This window comes from Ascidiella aspersa, chromosome 7 (assembly GCF_963924565.1).
Source record: "Ascidiella aspersa chromosome 7, kaAscAspe10.2, whole genome shotgun sequence".
Classification (NCBI taxonomy): Eukaryota; Metazoa; Chordata; class Ascidiacea; order Phlebobranchia; family Ascidiidae; genus Ascidiella; species Ascidiella aspersa.
Genome location: NC_139453.1, coordinates 30,230,956 through 30,249,961, shown reverse-complemented (window position 1 = coordinate 30,249,961; position 19,006 = coordinate 30,230,956). Strand labels below are relative to the sequence as shown.

At 36.6% G+C, this 19,006-nt stretch overlaps 1 protein-coding gene across 1 annotated transcript in view; it reads left to right on the top strand.

Moving 5' to 3' along the window:
- Positions 1 to 229: 229 nt before the first annotated feature.
- The window catches only part of LOC146138906 (KH domain-containing RNA-binding protein qki.L-like), a 28,972-nt gene continuing 10,195 nt past the window's right edge, over positions 230 to 19,006 (top strand). Inside the window, exons 1-4 of the mRNA XM_083394731.1 lie at positions 230 to 868; positions 7,846 to 8,247; positions 10,055 to 10,182; positions 11,369 to 11,485. Coding sequence (XP_083250857.1) covers positions 505 to 868; positions 7,846 to 8,247; positions 10,055 to 10,182; positions 11,369 to 11,485 — 1,011 coding nt within the window. The 5' untranslated portion in view covers positions 230 to 504. The remainder of the gene's footprint in view (positions 869 to 7,845; positions 8,248 to 10,054; positions 10,183 to 11,368; positions 11,486 to 19,006) is intronic.

Genomic DNA, 19,006 nt, shown 5'->3' with positions numbered 1-19,006 from the left:
ACCTCCAATTCTGTCATAACGACATACCGATTCTACCACATGTTAAACATTGGGTTCCTTCCCGCTATGTTGGACGTGAATAAAGAGTTATTCGAAACGTTCCAAATGCTGACTACTTCTGTAAAGGCTTTGATATTCTTACTACGTCTAACTACAACCTCCAACTATTATGCTCCAATGATAACCATTGTTATACGCTTCATACATGTTAATTTGTTTTTGCAGAGCTTTAGCCATCATTAACGATCTGTATTAATCACTACTAACTCAATCCCCAAACCTGTCGCCCCTTCCCATTGGCCACTAATCCGTCACGTGATCAGCGTGCGCACCAATAGCAGGGCGCCAAACCTCGAGAGAAGCAGCAACCAGCAACAGCTTGAACTAACGAATCAGCAGCGGCAAAAATAAAACGTCAAGATTGAGGCGATTCAGCAGCTCCCCTGCCCCTTGCAGTTTCAACCTGTCGGTGTTTCCCCCACAGCGATACACGACGAACAGTTTATGCATCCGGTTCAACTCCAGCTGCTGGCCCAGGCGGGTCAGGGCGGCGTCCCAGTGGCCAGCAGCCTCCCCCCGCCCAGCATGCTACAGTCCCCACCCCCTGCACTACCCAAGGCCCCCCTGGGCTACCAGCAGACCCCCCTGATCAGTCCCCCAAGCAGCAGCACCTCGCCTTCTTCCGGGAGTGGAATGAGCGCCTCCTGTGGAGCAAATCACCATGGCAACGGAGGAGGAGTTGCTCTTAGTGAGGATGATCGGAAGATGCGGGACAAGTGTCTCTACTTAAAGCAGCTTCTCCAGGATAAGAAGCAGATCCAGGGCTTGAGCGGGTGCTTCATGCACGTCGACCGCATCTTAGACGAAGGTTAGTTGTTTAACATGCTGTGATTTTAGGTTTTTTAATGTTTCTGTCACCGGAAACGCAAAAAATAGCAAAATTTTTTTTGGGAGAAAGAGAAATCAAAGTATTGTAATTTTCCAAAAAATCTCACGACAAAAACAACAAATGATGTTTTTATGTATTTTTAGCCAAATTTGACCAAATTCTGCTTTTTTTGACAATTAACCGACAACAAAACTAGCAAAACATTTTCTTAACTTCTACATGAAAATTCACGAAAATTATGAAACTTTTTCACTTTTGGCGGAAGAAGAAACTATTACACATGCAGGCAACTTTTTATTGCATCCTTTTAAAATGTTGCAACGTAACCAAAAAAGGTTCATAAAAACAAACTTCAAGCTTGTGTGCTTTACACTCATATATATCGCGAGTATACATTGTATACACAAAAGAGCCTTCGCAGCATTGACATACAACCACCAAAATACAGTGGCGCTATTGAGCTACATACTTTAATATTAAAGTGAATTCGTAGGACATTTATGTTCCGTTGGGTGGAATATGAAAGTTGAGAATCAACACACTGATTCGAGGCAAAAACAAGACAGAAAAAAACACCCGTTTCCTTGTTCGGTCGCTTGAACTTATTCCAGGGCAAACGTTTTTTAGGTTGAGCTATTTTCTGATGTCCTTGGCTGTGATAGGGCAGTGTTTCTTAAACGGGTGAATGGTTCACCCCAGGGTAAACAAAATTTTTGCAGGGGTGAACCAACCATAAGAGGTTAATAGAAATCTGGAGATAGATGCTAGGGGTAAACAAAACTAAAAATAGTTTAAGAAGCACTGGTTTAGGGTTTATGGAAATCGTGTTCGAATAAACACTCCGATGAAAGCCTCCTAAAAGTACATTCACAAATTTGACACAAGATTCATACACAAAAATCGTCTTTTGCACAATGTTATCCCAGACTAACATTACAGTCGGCCATACATTAAAGGAACACAGCTTGAAATTAAGATATCACTATGAAATGTTTGAGATAAAGTTTTATAACATGAAAGGAAAGATCTAAAAACTAAAAAAAAAGATTAAAATGGAGCTTACTATAGAAACCTTAGACAATTATAGAAACCGTATAGGCTCTATTTTACTCTTTTATCAAAAATGATATTAAACAGTCAAATTGGCGTAAGGATGTTGCTTCAAAGTAAGGGCGTAAGGATGTTGCTTCAAAGTAAGGAAATGCCGTTCTTTCCTTGGTATTTTCGCATTGGCCACAGCATAAAGCATCTTAACCAGTACTTTGTAATGTACTATTGTTCAGATACTAACTTGCGAAAGTGGTAAATTGTCGACGACATCCCAAAGCACAATGCCAGCACAGCCTTGTAATTTATTGCGCGCCTAATGGCGGCCGTAAATCATCCAAATCCTCGACAAGAAAAGCGAAGTTATTTACTTGAAGATCGACCGAGCGTAGTCGTAGCATCCAGGGTGGTCCAAGTGCGCCATTCCAGCAGATCAAACCACTCTGAGCTTGTAGATTAACAGATCTCGACTACATGCGATTTGTAGTTTTTCGCTGTCGGTGAAAGTCGACGGTGATTTATGCTCGTGACGTCATCTTCTTGTGGGGTGCGGCATTGTTGACGTCACAAACCGGGGTGGCGCGTGCAAATTGCTGAAGGCTCGTCTCGTAAATGGGCCGGGTTTGTGAAAATTGGGGCGTTGGGGAGTTGGGAATTACCATGGTAAAAAGGTTATAAAGACTAGTGTTTTATTGTTAAGAAGGAATTTCCAAATTCTACCATTTTTTTCTTTTCCGTCTTTCGTCTCTTTAATTTCTTAAAACTTTTCGCAACCCTTCGCATTTTGGAAGTATTGAATGCTGTTTCCGCACACATTTGTTGGGGCAATGTGCAGTTCAGTTGGGGACTGTGCTCGATTTGTGTTTACATTTTCGTATTAAAAGTTGCAAACAGTATAACTTAAGATAAGATGTTTTACCCACATCCCCCAAACCCGTTGTTGTGGCCCCCAGTTTAGGAAGCTGTGTTTGGAAATGTTAATTAAAATTTTAGTTTGCGAAAGATTATTTTTCGGGTAAATTACCTTAACTATAGGGAATGTTATGGGTTATCCGAAATATGTAATGGGTTTTTCGTTGAGAAGCACTTTGTCAACGTTTTTTAGATTTATTTTTCGTAATCGTTCGCAAATTTAAAAATACCGCAAGGATTTAATCTATCTATGCAACAATAACCATGTATGTGGTTACAGCTATATTTTAAAAGACGATTAAAATAAATTTAGGATACTATTTCTGTCCCTAATAAACATCTGTTTTTAACACTTTATCGATTAGGTGCATTGTGTATAACAAAGTCTATCGCTTAAGGAAATGTGACTCAGTGCACTAAGGGTGCTGCACATTAAAAATTTGCGCATTTCCCGAAACAACCAAACAACTTCAGCTAGTTTCGTTCCGGTTACACTTCATTAATTAGGTGTCGAAACTTTATGAAGGAATGCGTACATAGCAAGGCTTTAGGCACGTTTCCTTGATTTCCTCATTCTTTCTGGCCTGCGATTAAAATAAAGGGCATTTTGCCGGTCAAAATTTTGTTCAAAAGTAGTGCATTCTTCATAGTTTATATACCAGTGTCGCAAACAAGTCATTTTGAAATGTCTAAGCCCAGTTAAGTTATTGGAAAATAAATTAAGTTCAAGTCAGGTCATTTGCAAAAAAAGCAAGTCAAGTCAGTGTTTGATGGAGTCAATTCTAAGTCAAGTCATTGACATACAAATAAAACGTTATGCTTTTAAAATTAGCAAACCTGTTTGTTAATGAGCAACATTTCAACGAAGAAAGAACCAAAACGCAACAAGTATAGCAATTAAATTGTATGTCAAAAAGTGGAATAAATAAACCAATTTTATTAAAAAATATAAAAACACTTAATTTCAAGTTATTTAACACAATAAGAGAAGTCAAGTAATTTTGCATCAATGACTAAAGCAAGTTAAGTCATTTAAATTGAGCGAATAAGGTGCACTTAAGTGAAGTTATTGACTAAAGTCATTACAACACTTAGATATACTTTGAATTTTGAAAGCGAAATTTTGTGGCATTGATTCTTACTCCAAGTTCTAACCGTAATTACAGATTTACAGCGCAGTGGTTAGTCGGTGTTACCCTGTACAGTGTACATGCTGTGAACAGCGCAGTAAATAAGTGTAACGAAACCGTAGTTAATCTCTCGTGCAAACAACGCTTCGCAATTCAAATTGCAAACAATTACAAGCTTAGCACGCCAGATCTTGAAAAACACACAACTGCTGTTAAGACCGGTGTCGAGACGAATTACACCTTTAAACGCCATTTTCTCGCTATCTTGGCAAATTAAATGCACTTGGAGCCCAAATATGAGGAATATTTTAAAAAGGGCAGAATGGGGAAAAAATGAATGCAATTGTTTTTAAAATGGTCGTAAAATATGATAAATGAGTAACACTTCTCAATAATTTTGTGAGAATTTTTCGCCTTAGATTTTTGAAAAAAAAAAATGTCGGTTAAGACCGCCTATGTTTAAAAAAGCCGTGAACCTGCTTGAAAATAAACCGGCCTTCCATTGTAAACCCCTTATCATGCAATTTGCAACCCTTGTGTGTTTTTTGAAGAAACCACGTTATATTAAAACAAAGCAAACAAAACAATGTAAAAAGTATACAAATTCGGTTTAAACGGTGTTGTGTACAAAAGGCTCCAAACCCAGGTTAAGTCTTTGGCTTCCAACGCGGTTGCGTGGGGCATTCCGTTGCGGCGATACACATGGCGTTGGCGTCTACGGTCCAAATTAATCGCATTATAATCATCACATGTGGACGCAGACACAAGTAGCCCTCACAAGCAGCGACTCCGGCCTCAAATCACAGGTTTCCGCTGTAATTAAAAGCGCCTCGGCTCCTTGGCGCTGTTTATGAGATAAGAGGTGAGCTTGAGATTGAAATTCCTGCCACGGTAATTCCGCAGCCGAGACAGGACGGCTGATGCGTTTCTGCATAGTTTAACTACGACGCTTCGGTTTGGTTCGAACCACACTTGCGCAATCCGCATGCTTGCAATACTCCAGTGTTTTTTAGGCTTTATGGCTGAAAGTTGTAGTTAGACGTAGAATGAATACCACAGCCCATACAGAATAAGGAAGCATTTTGAATGTTTCGAATCAATCTTAAGAAATTGCTGGAGGTTGTAGTTAGGCGTAGAATGAATACCACAGCCCATACAGAAATTGATAGTACCTTGTGAACGTTTCGAATAGATTTTTTGTTTATTTTCAACAGTTGAATTTGACGTTCGCCAACTTACAGAAACACCTATCAATCACAGCTCACAAATAAACCAAGAAATGTGTATAAACATTGGAATCGCACAAAACCGTTAAGAAGCTATGCAAAAAAATGTGTTAAAGGGTAGTGCTTAAATCGTAATGTTAAAATCAGTTTTAAAAAAAAAAATGTGTTAAAGGGTAGTGCTTAAAAAGTAATGTTAAATCAGTTTTATTTACGAAAGAACTTCAGTATAAAACACACACCTGCACATTACCACTGGCCCGTGTTTGTATTTCTTAAAATTACAGCCATGTTTAAAAGAAGTTCTAAGACCATTTTGGAATAAAAAGCAAACCACGGGCTTCCTATTTTGAATATATATTTTTAAAATTTAACCTAAGCATATATAGTACAGTAGTCTTTCCCTAGTGCATAGCTAGGCCAAATTAGTGGCCCTCTGTATTAACCCACGTTACAAAGGTTTGGCTGGACGTTTCTAAGTATTTCCCTAGAACACAGTGTTTCTTAGCCGTTGCATCGAAGAAAATGACAGGTTACTTTATAAATTATTGATGAATTACAAATCTGTCACATGTATCAACGTTTCTATAATTACCGAATCTCGGTAAGCACAAATCCAAATTAAAAATTCCCAAATGCGCAATAAAACGTCCAAATAGATTTTTGTAATCTGTCCTTCTTTATTTGAGTTCCTTTGGTAAAATTTATTGTAAAAAGGTTAAAAAACTAGTTTAAAATCGCTTACCCAAAAGCTTCGTTTTAATTTAAAGATTTTGTTTTTTAGGCTGACTATAAAGACTATTTCGCATAAACTCAGTGTCTGAATAACCTTGTGGACTTGTGGTCTTAAAACATCATAATAATCTTTTTTTACGGCAAGTTTTTTATTTACGTTAGGCCGCTTTAGCTTTTATGTGTTGCACAAGTTTCAATGTAAGCTCAACCTTTTATCAATCAACATCAAACTGAAACAATGTTGTGCATAGTTGCACACACCTGGTCTACTGAACGTAGTACGTCATTTATTTCCGCAAAGTAGTCAGTTTAAAATCCCATTAAGCACTCGTGTTGCAACCTGAATCACCAGACAACATTGGCCACTTTTATTGGCCAACTTAAAGGGCGAAAGGATGTCTTTTTAAACCAAGATTTAAAGCTTTTTAAGACAAGTTTTAACGAAAAATACAGCAAGGTTACTAATTTAACCATTGTTTAGGGGCCGGTAAGTTACAAAAATGGTTCCAAAACAGGTTTAAAAAGAGGCCCGGCCTGTATAATGGCTTAGCAAAGCGGTTCCCAATGAATAAGCAACTAGAAACGACAGCGCATAGTTGGCTCCATTTCACAGCTAGGTAGAGAGACGCGCGATTAAGAAAAACGCATCGCAGCCAAGCACTTCACTTGTAGAGTAGTGCTAAGAGAAGGGCCGCTCTGCCTTCAATTGTCGACTGACGTTGTCGCCAGCAATTGCTCGCAGGAAACGCCGGCTAATAATGAAGTTGTTGGCAAACAGAATAGCTCTGCGTTGGCCGTTCGTACCGTGTGCGGTTCAGTTTTGCTTTAGTATGTTGGGTTTTTACGAGTAGCGCAGTTTAAGTTATTTTCCTAGTTTTTTGTAAGCATTTGCTTTTGTTAGTTCTAGCTACGAAGGCAATCTGCCTTTTATTTCTAAATAGCTGACGCCAGATTTCGATAAATTCCATCATTTATATACGATCAGTTAGTTGTATAATTGCGATAAAACAGTTTAAATCAGCCACGAAACAAGTTAAATTCTTCTAAATAATTTTTGGCATACACTACTACTTAGTGTAGTTTGAAACATCGTTGCTTGTTATCTTAGTTTAGTAGTAAGCATATGTCGTAATATTGTTCGTTTGATATAGTTGTTGACACTATTTCTTATATGTTGGTATGAAATAACAGTATAATTTTGATAGTAATCTGTTTAAATGCGTTTAATTCGGTGATTAACCGCTTTTTATCAGCTGTGAAACTGTTATAGGTTGCAATAATTCCTCGTATTAAGGTGACGTATACTCTGTATTAGGAAACGGCAAACTGGCGACTAATTTAAAGTGCAAGATTGCTTTTTCGTCGCCAACAGACGTACCCTTTGTTTACAAACACGTTAGAAGGTCGAATTGCCAGCCAGTCTGCAATTTGTACCGGACCTCGTGTGAAAGTTCGCTCTCTCAAATAGGAGGGCATGTTACTTGCCCTTGCGGTAACCAGCGCTTATTGCAATCGTTAGAGTTTTAAATTTATCGCAACTTGGCGCGTGGATTTAAGGGCGTGTTAAGGTGTTGTTATTGTAGCGATTAATATGCGTGTCTTTACGCTCTGAATACCAGCAAGAAGTTACAGTCTAGTGACTTTAAATTGGGTTGTTTAACCCAAATAACCCCAAAGTGTGAATTTCCTGGGAATTACTTAATGGGTTTTACAGTGAAAAAAAAAATTGGCAGCTGTGTTCTTGTGCTATAAAGGGCCATTTCGGCTTCGTTGAGACAAGATTAAAACAAGATGTTCCTTATTTCCAGATACTAACTGTAGGTGCCATTAACCAATTTCAGCTAACCGATCTTCCACTAACCAAACTGCAAACGATGCTAGAGACGCCGACGTGCAATAAATAAATAAAACATGAATTTCAGTAACATGCAACAGTTTCCCGACTTGGCTTTCAAGATCGACAACGCGCAGCAAAGATTCACGAGCCATTCGATCGTAAACCCTTTACCGAGCATGTCCGTAGCAGGACTTCCCCCTCCCCCCTTGCCAACTGTATCGGTTCCCAACAGTTTGCCCCAGTTGAGCAATGGGGTCCAATCACCCATGGGGTCCATGAACAGTAGTAGTAACTCTGCGTCGAATTTAATTGCGTCAACGACAGCAGCCATGCTGCAAAGTTTACCCCAAAGTTCACATTTGGACAAGAAGACAAAAGAACGGGTTAATTACCTGCAGCAATTACTCAAGGACAAAAAACAATGTCAACTTTACCCGAGCATTTTTGTACATGTTGAGAGGTTATTAGATGAAGGTAAGAGAACTTAGAAATTGAACACCATCATAAAAAGTTTTTTTTTTATTCATTTTTATAAGCCATATATTAACTAAAGCAAATTGGCTACATTTACAAATTTTTTTGGCCTAACTATTTAAACAAATTTCAGCAAAACGCATTGGAAAAATATATTAATTTGTTTTGATGTTATTACTGTTGGCAATGTGCAAGCAATTTGATCGATTATAACTCAGTTTTGTCAGCAGAGAATTTCACACTATGCCATCAATTATTAATGTCAAAGTTAAAAGTGAATTTACAGGGCTGCAAATTTGGTTTGACTTGATTTCATTTGCATATACAATTTTGATATTATTGTTTTCTGAACACAGCAGTATATATATATTTATGGATTTTTAAAACATTGGTATACAAATAACAATTTAAATTGCTTCAATAATTTCAATGTAAATTATTTGTGAAAAGATGTTCTAAATTTAGAAGATTTAAAATGATAATTATAAGCATTCAAAAAAATATTGCACTGTTCAGTTTCAACAACCATATGTTGTGCAGTGTTACGACGATTGTATGCAACTGAAGTGTAACTTTATCTGCACACCATTACACAATGAATACTCAAGTTATTAGTAGAGTTAGAACTGCCCACTCATTTCCTTAATGCCATATCCGGCTCATCTGATATCACACAAATAAATCAATCCAGCAATATGGCCATCAGACGCCAAGTTATAACATGTGATCTCAATTAATGTGAAAAAACTAAAGCCTTTATATCAAAAGATAAATTTTTTTTTTTAAATAATCTGCTATTTAAGCTTTTGCAATTTTTCTATTAAATTCTCGCAGACCCTACTATTTATTTTGCTTTTAAGGAAAGCCAAAGTGTCTTTGAAGGAAATTAACATTGGCCATATGCACATTTAAAGAGTCTTTAATTCCCCTTGGTAAATTGCTTAACCTAATCAAATTGCAATTAAATGCATCTATGATGTGTTTCAAGTAATAAATGTCACTTATCAGATCAAGCACTCCGCAAGAGTTATTAGAAATAGACTTTGCACCCCTTGATATCATTGCAACAATGTAAACCTATATAAAGTTACCTGCAAACATATATGAGACAATATTTAAAACCAAACATTTTAAAAGAATTATAGGATATTCCCACACGAATAAAAGTTTAAAAAATTATTTTCATATTTCAAAATGTAATTTAGTTTATAGGCATAAATGTATTTTAGGTGGTGTAAAAACATCGTTTTTTTACACTTTGTTTGTTCACTGTGATTGAATATTTACCTAAACCAAATATATACTTGATTCATTGACTGAGTTGGTTTTATGAGTGTGCCAACCCACACGCCCACTACACTTTGTCTGGCTTATACTCAAATAAATCATAAAAAAATTTGACCTCAAACATATCACCCAGTGTGTGACACATACAATGCTTCAAACCATATTTGGTGATACACACAAAAAAGTATGAGGAAAAGGACCTTGCTTACAATAATTGTTCATTTATTTTACTATTTATTTGTTTGTTTTTTTTTCTTTTAAAATGTATAAATACTTTCATAACTTTGTGGTTAACTTAAAAAATAACTATGTGGTTTACAAAATTAAATTTGTGTAGTGGAAAAATGATGGAAAGCGTTTAAATTTTTAAGTAATAGTTTCAAATTTTAGTTGTTTTAAAGTTGGAATATATTATTGTTTAGTTTTTAATTGCAATGAACTTTGATATGTTTTATGTTGTGTAAAAATTACCCAAAAATATTGCCATGTGTGAAATTAGCAAATTGTTAATTTTTTTTAGAAATTGTGAAAGTTCGATCAGTTCTCTTCCAAAACGGAGACAAACAACCGCTCGAACTCCCCCCACCAACTGGTCCCACCCTCACCCTCACCGAGAAAGTCTACGTCCCTGTTAAGGATCACCCAGAGGTAAAAAAAAATGATATTTGATCAGTACTTTGAGATAACAGCCTTAATTTTTTGACACCCATTGTTAGCTGAACACACTATATAATGTCAATGCATTCACAAAAGCTCTAAATTTTGTCTGCAGTTGTTTTACCGAAATGCATTAAAATAAAACAAAAAAGAAATTCTTTTAAATAGTTGGAAAATTTTCTTGGTTCTTACTCAAGTTTTCAGCAACTAAAATGCTGATCCAAACAGAACCACAAAGGTTATAAAAAAGATCTAAAACAACTTTATTCAAAAAGAGCAGAATTCTATCGTTACGCAAAATGCATCATCAGTTTTGCTTAAAAAGTTATTCAAGTGGAATCTGTTCTAAAGATTTAGTTCAAATCAATAAACTATAAAAAAACAATAATTTAAAATGTTAGGAAAATTCACAAACTTTTAGACTTTTAATTTGTTAGCCAATGGCCTACTTTTTTCATTGCTAGCCGAACCACACGCTTTGCCACAAACAAGGTAAAACATAACTGTGACCAAAATCAATTATTCATGTTTGGACTTGTGTTTTTGCCGGTAACTTCTGTCCTTGCTCCCCACCAACAACTTAGCATGCGAGCAATGCGACTACTGACAGTTGTGAATAATGTAAATGGCATCTCCCAGGAAATGCAGGCAGTGATCAGACACTGAATTGCTCATTCACTCTCTATAACTTTCCTGTTCCCTTTATTTAACGCTTCCTTTTCAACACGAATCAAAAAATGGCAAAAGGATGTTTTACTTAGGTCTAAATTTGGCACTTTTCCCTATCGGCAAGTAAAAATAACTTGTGGTGTATTTTGTGACATAAATGAGATAGCATTGACAGTTTTACTCCATTAATTAAACATCTGACATTGTGTCTTGTCATATTTTACCATGTCCACCCAAATGTATAATTCACCCAATGTTTTCAGTAATTTTGTTGTTAAAATTTATTGGAAAAAGGTAAGTTTTGCATCATCTGCAATACATTGTTTACTATGCAAATCACAACAAATATTGCCTTATAAAAAAAAAGTTGTTTGAAGAAAAAACATTTTGTAAAAGCTAAATTGATGAGAATCTATAAATACCAATGATCATACTTTACTGCTATTTTATCTTTTAAATGCTGCTATTTGTCTGTAAAAAGTCAAATGCTTCATATTTCACTTTTTAGTACAACTTTGTGGGACGTTTGCTTGGACCAAGAGGCCTTACAGCAAAACAGCTCGAACAAGAAACAAAATGCAAAATCATGGTTCGAGGAAAAGGATCGATGAGAGACAAAAAGAAGGTGATTTGGCAACAAATTTAAAAGTTTTAAATTCAAGTTTAAAAAAGAAAACAAAAAAAACTTTTTCTTACATAAAAAAGTCCTACATAGGATTCTAAATGTTTTTCAAGTCAAAAGAAACAAAATGCTTAAGGAAATAACTAATAAGGCGTTTTTCCAAATGTGTAATAATAATTTTGCGTTTAAACTTCATATTGGGCCTATTTTTGTGTTCATCTACAAACTGTGTTTTTCAATTAAAAGTACAGCAATGTATAAAGACCAAACTGAGCAGTGGCATTTTAATGTGCTGTATTTGCCAAGTATTGCCAGCACAAGTACCACTCAGTTACGTGGGTTCAAGCATATTTCCTGTCCTCCGGAAAGAGAAACAAACCTCTTTAAATTTTGGGCTGCTGGCCATTCTACCACATCAATACTTAATAGCAAGTTAAACATATTACTACCAAAGCTGATTTCAGGTTGAAATGGCTATAAAAGCAGTACTACTTTAGTTATAATAACTCATTAAAATATGTTGAAAATATATGGACACAGCTAGGTTAAAATTTTGAATTATTAACAGTTATGTAAAAATATGCTTCTGTAAAAAGATAGAAAGGTGTAAAGTCCTTTGATAGCAAACATTTTGGTTTCTGAATCAAATTAATATGCTTGCAAAACTCTAAAGGTACCAAACAAATATTACTTAGCACCATAAAAAATGTATAAAAAGTGCAAATTTTAAAACGTTGTAAATTTAAAATCGTGAAGGCTCTATTGGAATTAGAGCAAGTCTGTTCTGTTGTGCTAAATACATTAACCCTCTCTTGTCACAAAACGGAGATTGTGTCGACCTAATTGCATTAGCCGGGGAAAGTGAGATTGACCAGAAGATAAGATTGAAGTTGGCCAGATGTTTTTGTCCTCAGAATCTAACACCACCTATCACTACCTTGTCACATGAATGCAAATGCTTGCGAGACACTGGCACACATGTTTCAGCACACAGAACTAGACTTCAAGTCATGTTTTGTGGTAACCATGACAAGTTGGGAGTGAGAATGTGAAAGAATTTGTTTGAACGAACTGGTGTCACATGTAGATAATTTAAATTTCACCTAGCATCAACACTTTTTAAGCAATGTGGACATTCTTCGCGGTACCAAGTTACATTGAATGTGATACCTATACAACTACTTAGGACCTCCAGATTATACAATACAGTTCATTGGATTGTATATATCATAAAAAATGTTATGTCTATGTCTTTATGTATAAGTGGATTTTAACCATAAACCTGTGGAAACATTTTAAACATACATTCCACCTACACTGTGGTGTAGCCTTCTGGATTCCAAGGCTATTAGCACATGTTCGCTGAAAACAGAACTTGAAACATTATTCTGGAAAACAACAGAATACATTTGTTTTTTTTAACGTATATATGGGCTAAACGACAGCAAAGGTTCCTTAACTTAAATGAATTGTCATGTAAAATTTGAATATTCCGTTAACTCCTGTTCTACACTGGTTACTTTTGTTTTTTAAGAAGTGTGTATGAAGTTGAAAGTATAGAAAAGCAATGCTGTGAAGTGTTGCAGGAATGGGAGTGAAGTTAACCTGGTTCAACAAAATATGTAAACCTCCCATAAGAACCAGCTTGTTATCGAATAACCGCGCCAGTGGTGGTTAGGAAACGCATTGACGGTTATGACTGGAAAATAACGGGGTTGTAAAGCGAAAACGGCGTCGTTTCTATTCGCCAAATAGCTTCGTACAATTGCTGGCCCGAAAATCGCTGTCGCTCTGTGATTTTAAGGCACTTTGGTTTAAAGCGAGCGAAGATTGTCCCGCGCTCGCGCTATCCTGTTGTCACTGCTTGTTACGTCAGAAAGGCCATTAGAAGTGGGTCGCGATTTAGGGCTCGGGCCTTGGACAAATACGAGGCGGAGTAAATTAGCACCTCTCCGTGCGATGGAATGTGCTGGTAGGAGCGCAAGACGAAATGAGAAGACCGTTTTTGCGTGGGCATCTCGAAATTGCGCTCGGCTTTTCTTTTTTTAACACATTTTATGCTGTTGAAGCTTAATAGCCGCGACATAAGAGCTATTTTAAATAGAGCCGCTTCAAAATGACCGCAATTGTTTATGCCGGTGTTTTAAGTATTCTTTTCACCAATTTGACCGGTGTTTTAAGACCGATTTTAAAAGTCCTATTTAAATATAACACGCATCAGCGGAAATCGCAAAAAACAGAATAATAAAAGCACTTGTTTTTTACTCCCTTGACTGGTTTGCGGACGTTGTTAGAGAGTTGTTCCCGCTTTTGATCTCTATGACAAACAGAGATGGTCATAGGGATCTGATCTCTTTACATGTTATTGCAAACTGTTCGAGGTAATTACTTAGCAACGAATTCTGAAGGGTTAAACCAGAGTCGTTGTACACGTACATGAATTGTTTTTAGGCAAGTTTTAAAATGAGCCTGGCACCAATTTCGCGTTAAAATTAGTCGAAGGGACGAACGACAATAATCAAAAGTATTTCTGTATTTGCCGATGCTTCATGGTGGCTTAAAAAAACTTTTAAAAGCAACGTGTGGTGGAATAAAATGCATTTGTTTGGGAGTTTGCACGGACAACGGTCGGCATGAAATCTTTCGGGCTGACGTCATAAATTGACGTCATGAACAAAATCAGTCTAACCAATGTGAACTAAAATAGAGTTAAAATACATTCAGTGCTAAAACGCTTTTTTACCTAAGCTCTTATCTTCAATTAGGCCTTCCCTAAAACTAGCCTACGCAGCCCCAAGGGGTTCATGAACCCCAGTTTAAAAACCACTTGTCCAATGGGTGAAATAGGCTAAAGCGCAGTTAATAAGGTGAGCAGATTGCTTTCAAGGTGGCTGGCTTGCAAACTTGCTTAACAAGAAATGTCTTCTGTCGCGACTATTTGGCTCGTGTTTGTCTCTTGGGTGCAAACAGCCTCCCTAAGCGCGACACGCTACAGGCGACACAGGCATGTGTTTGCTGCACACCGCGCGACGCAGATTGACAGGCGATTTTACGCCTTGTCGGCAAAACGTAATTACAAGGCGTCCCGCTAAGTAAACGTGAGCAACATATTGCAGCTTGTTTTCGCTGCTCTGCATAGTCGAGCTGGTGCGCAAAACATGCCAGAGTGTTCTACTTGTTTTATATACGGTTATCCTTTGTCTATAAAAAGTGTCTTATCCTAAATACCCGTTTTGCTAGACTATTGTGCTATTACTAATCCGGAATTAAGGTCGACATTTATCTTGCAAGGGTCAACAGATTTCGATTTTATAACATATTCAGTGCAACATTCACCCAAATTTTGCAGATTCGGATTTTTACGTTTATCAGAATGGCGGAAAATGTACTTTTGAAAACGAACCAACTATATAATCCCAATATTTCGACAAATCGACCCGTGTTATGTTTGTTGAAACTCGTGTCGGGAATCGTCTTGCCTATTTAAGATGGTCTTGCAACGGACAATTAATAGCCTGGTGGCATTTGTCGGTTTTGAGAAGTAAAAAGTCGGTAAAAATACATAATTTCCAATTGAACAATTAACGAAAACTTTTTGGCGAGCCGGGAAAATATAGTGGAACGGCGTTTAAGAACCACTGATGGAATATTTATCTCTACAAGTTGCCCCGTCGCTTCGTTATGGAGCCACACCAGGATTAACACCAGTCACTTTATTGTGTTCTATCTGCACAGGTCAATTCCTCTCTTTGTGTAACGCTCGATTGGAAATGTTAGCTGTCTGAGCATTGACATAATTGAGCACGCAACGTTGAAAAGTTGTCACTTTAATATCGAAATTCCACCAAACTGCTATTAATAGAAGTGCGAAAAAAAGTTTGATAAGGGATGGTTGAATTTACCTTCTACTTTAAAGCATGTATTTGCGCGGTTTGTCATAAAAAATGACTCTTATAGTTTTAGTCCCAAGATCTGAAAGAACTCTGCGAAATCTAACACTCGGCGACAAATTATCCAGTTTCGATGTGGATTATTTGTTCGTGAACTATTTCATTACTTTAATGTTATTTTTACTTTCTCAGAGATATACCTATAAACGCTTTTTAGTAATTTTTTTTAAATACAATAAATTGTTTTTTAAAACAGTACAAATATTAAATGGTTGTTTAGACATAAGTAGAATCATTAAGATTGGTTAAACATATGTAGCATTTTCTATCCTTGTCAAATATACGCCCTTATAGTGAACAAAGTTACCCATAAGGATTAGTTTCCAAGTGTAAGTGTAAGCGATATTCCGCAACATGTGGTGGCCTTGGCTTTATCACAGTGGTTCTCAACCTTTTTCGTTCGTGGCCCATTAACGTTGCAAAAAAATTATATGGCCCACTAAATTTTTACAAAAGAAAAAACAGTAAAATAGGTTTAGAACAAAACACAGCAGAACGTATTTCAAAATAGAATATTTATTCAACCGTGCATCAATGAGATACTTGCAATTGAACAATAAATTTACATTCCTTTTTATTTCGTCCCCAAACCATTATTCCTGTAAAATCAAATATAGTGACACAAATGAAACTAAATCTAGCTTTTTTAATTTGGTCTGTTGCCCACCTCAAATGTTCTTATGGCCCAACACTGAGCCATGGCCCACTGGTTGAGAACCGCTGGTCTAGAAAAACCTTACAAAAAGCTTTAATATGCACGAAAAGATGATTCAGGTTTTAAAGTGACGTGTTTGTTATGACATTGGGCGGAAACGTTGCATCAATATTTATGAGCAGCGCCAAGAAATGACTTTATTGCAAACCAAGCTCCTTGTCCAATTTGCCCGCAAGGCATAGCACCAAAAATAAGCTTGCAAAATTGTTCGGGAAAGTGTGGTCGTACATAACAAGAAACGATGGTTGTAATGTGACGGCTACACGCCTCCAAATGTGTGAGGTTTAGGATTGAAATGCTAAAAGTGCTGTTTCTTGGCACAATTACCTGAGAAACGCCATGGTTGCTGACAAATATCGAACTTGAATCTTGTGAACTTCGGCTAAAATTAGGTTTCAAAGCGACCCAGATGTGAATCGTCAACCGCTGAAGTCAATTTCGAAAGGTTGGCGATCTTGAAATGCCACGAAAGCGGGAAACTCCAAACCCTAATGCATTCAGTCAACAAACCAGCTAGTAATTTCTGATTCAAAGCGAAAAGTAAAACGGCTTTTCTGGCGTTTTTCACAAACTTTTTTGTTAAGCTAATTTGTAGTACCATTTTTTTGTAACAAAATTGTTTTAGTTGAAATGTTTTTGTTGAGATCTGTTCTTCCTTGATTTAAAAGCATGTGTTTACGCCGAAAATTGATCATTCAAGGACTTGAATCGTAGTCAGAACGTGGGGACACCTAGCCCTAATGCAACCTAAATGCAATTTGTGTTATAGCAAGATAAAACCATGTTTTTTCATAACTCGAACTTGTATTTCTATAACCCTGCCACATCTATTACCATCAAAAAAGTAAAAAATGATAAAAAAAAAAAAACATTAAAAATTAAAAAACAAATTCTTAGTGTCTGTGATTGAATTTTTTCGTAAAACCTTGTTAAACAAACCAACAATTTGCAAAAACGTTGGTTTCTCGCTATTTGACCTCTATTTTTCGACATTCGATCCCTCTTGATTTGTGAAGATATATTTGCGGCAAAATTGATCTTACGAAGACTGAAAATGTAGGCAGCCTTTGGACCGGCCTTCTTGAACGATTAGATCAAGCGTTATCTGAAATGTAATCTTTTTCCCCGACTAAATCACCTTAGGGTCAGGATTAAAAAGCCAGGTCCAACAATATCTGCATTGATTCGGATTGATGGTGATCATTATTAAAATGCAGAGACGGGATGTATTTGTAATTTACATTCGATAGACTATTGAATCAATAACAGCGAATCCTTCATGGAACTGGAATATAGGGCTTACAAATGTCAGGTCTACCTCTAATTCACCTCACGCAAATCTTAACAAAGATTTTGATTCGTTTTGTGTATGTAAATTATATAAAAAATATTTTAAATAAACAAACTTTTTCAAGAAATACACATATGGATATTAGGTTTTTTATCATAAGTTTTATTTTACTTTACATATTATTCAGCAAATTGCGATTTTCAATGATGATGTTTATCGACTTACAGCCTTTCAAAATCGTTAAACCTAATTTGTTCTCCCTCAAACCAATAGACGAGCGCATAAACCGATTACAGGAAATGTCCAATAATAATAATCCGCCTCCATTAGTTGTCACGATTCGTAGGGCGCTGAACCTGTCCAGAAAGATCCGCGCGAAATCCAAATAAAAGCTGTCAAACCGTCCGATCAATAGGCGGCCGAAATTACAACAAATCCTGAAGCATAATGGCTGGACTGGAGGTTGTAGTTAAACGTAATAAGAATATCAAAGCCCATACAGAACTTGGTAGCATTTTGTGAACGTTTTGAATAAATCTTAAGGTAATGGCTGGAGGTTGAAATAGGTTGAAATATGGAGGTTGCAATATCAAAGCCCATACAGAAGTAGGTAGCATTTAGGTATCACATGTTGAAAATGAATTAAGAATTATTACCTACTTTTGTATGGCTTTTTAAATTCATTCTACGTCTAACTAAAATCCAAATATTATATTAAGATCTATTCGAAACGTTCACAAATTGCCTACTACGTCTGTATGGGCTTTGATATTCTTACAACATTGAATTCCGTCGATCGCATTTCGATGCACCCAAATCCTTATGTCTATTGCACGCGCATTCCAAATCCGCCTTGTTGTCGATTGTCAACGTCACAAACGATGCGGTTGCAGCGATTAGGGCGTCGCGCCACGCATGAAACGTCATAATCAGGATTACGTGGCCCAGGGGAGGGAGGGGGTGTATTTTGTTTGGACACGAGCAATTGGATTACCTTCGAGATGTCCTTGGCAACAGAAGGACCTCACTGCGCATGCGCTAGGTGACGTCTTACTTCACAGTAAATCATGACGCTGTTCATCTAGGTTAAACAAATCTAAGTTTAATAGACCGTGACAGTTCTTCATTGGCAGGTTATTTTATAGATTAGTTACATTCTTCGTGTAGGTCTTAAATGTACCGCGAAACTTTTTTAAATTTGGAAAACCAACCAATTCGTGTTACAAGCAGGTACGCGAGATGTGAATGCTGCTACAATCTATCCTATTGAATTACGATTAATATTTCTGTGTTCATAACTATAGGAACTTTTTTCTTGTTGGTGCTGCAAGCTTAAAATGCTTGAGAACCACTGTTATATTGAATTACAAAGTTCTTATTTCGACGTTTATACAGTACAACGAGTAATACTTGATTTGTACGATAACCTAAAATATGACTTTAATAGAAAGCGGAAAGTGTGTGTATAGTGTGCAAAAAAGCGCGGTACAACCTGTACGCAGTTGTTTTGTTTGCAAAATTAATAGTAATAGATTATCATGATCCAATAGCTTCGGATCAGAACAGTC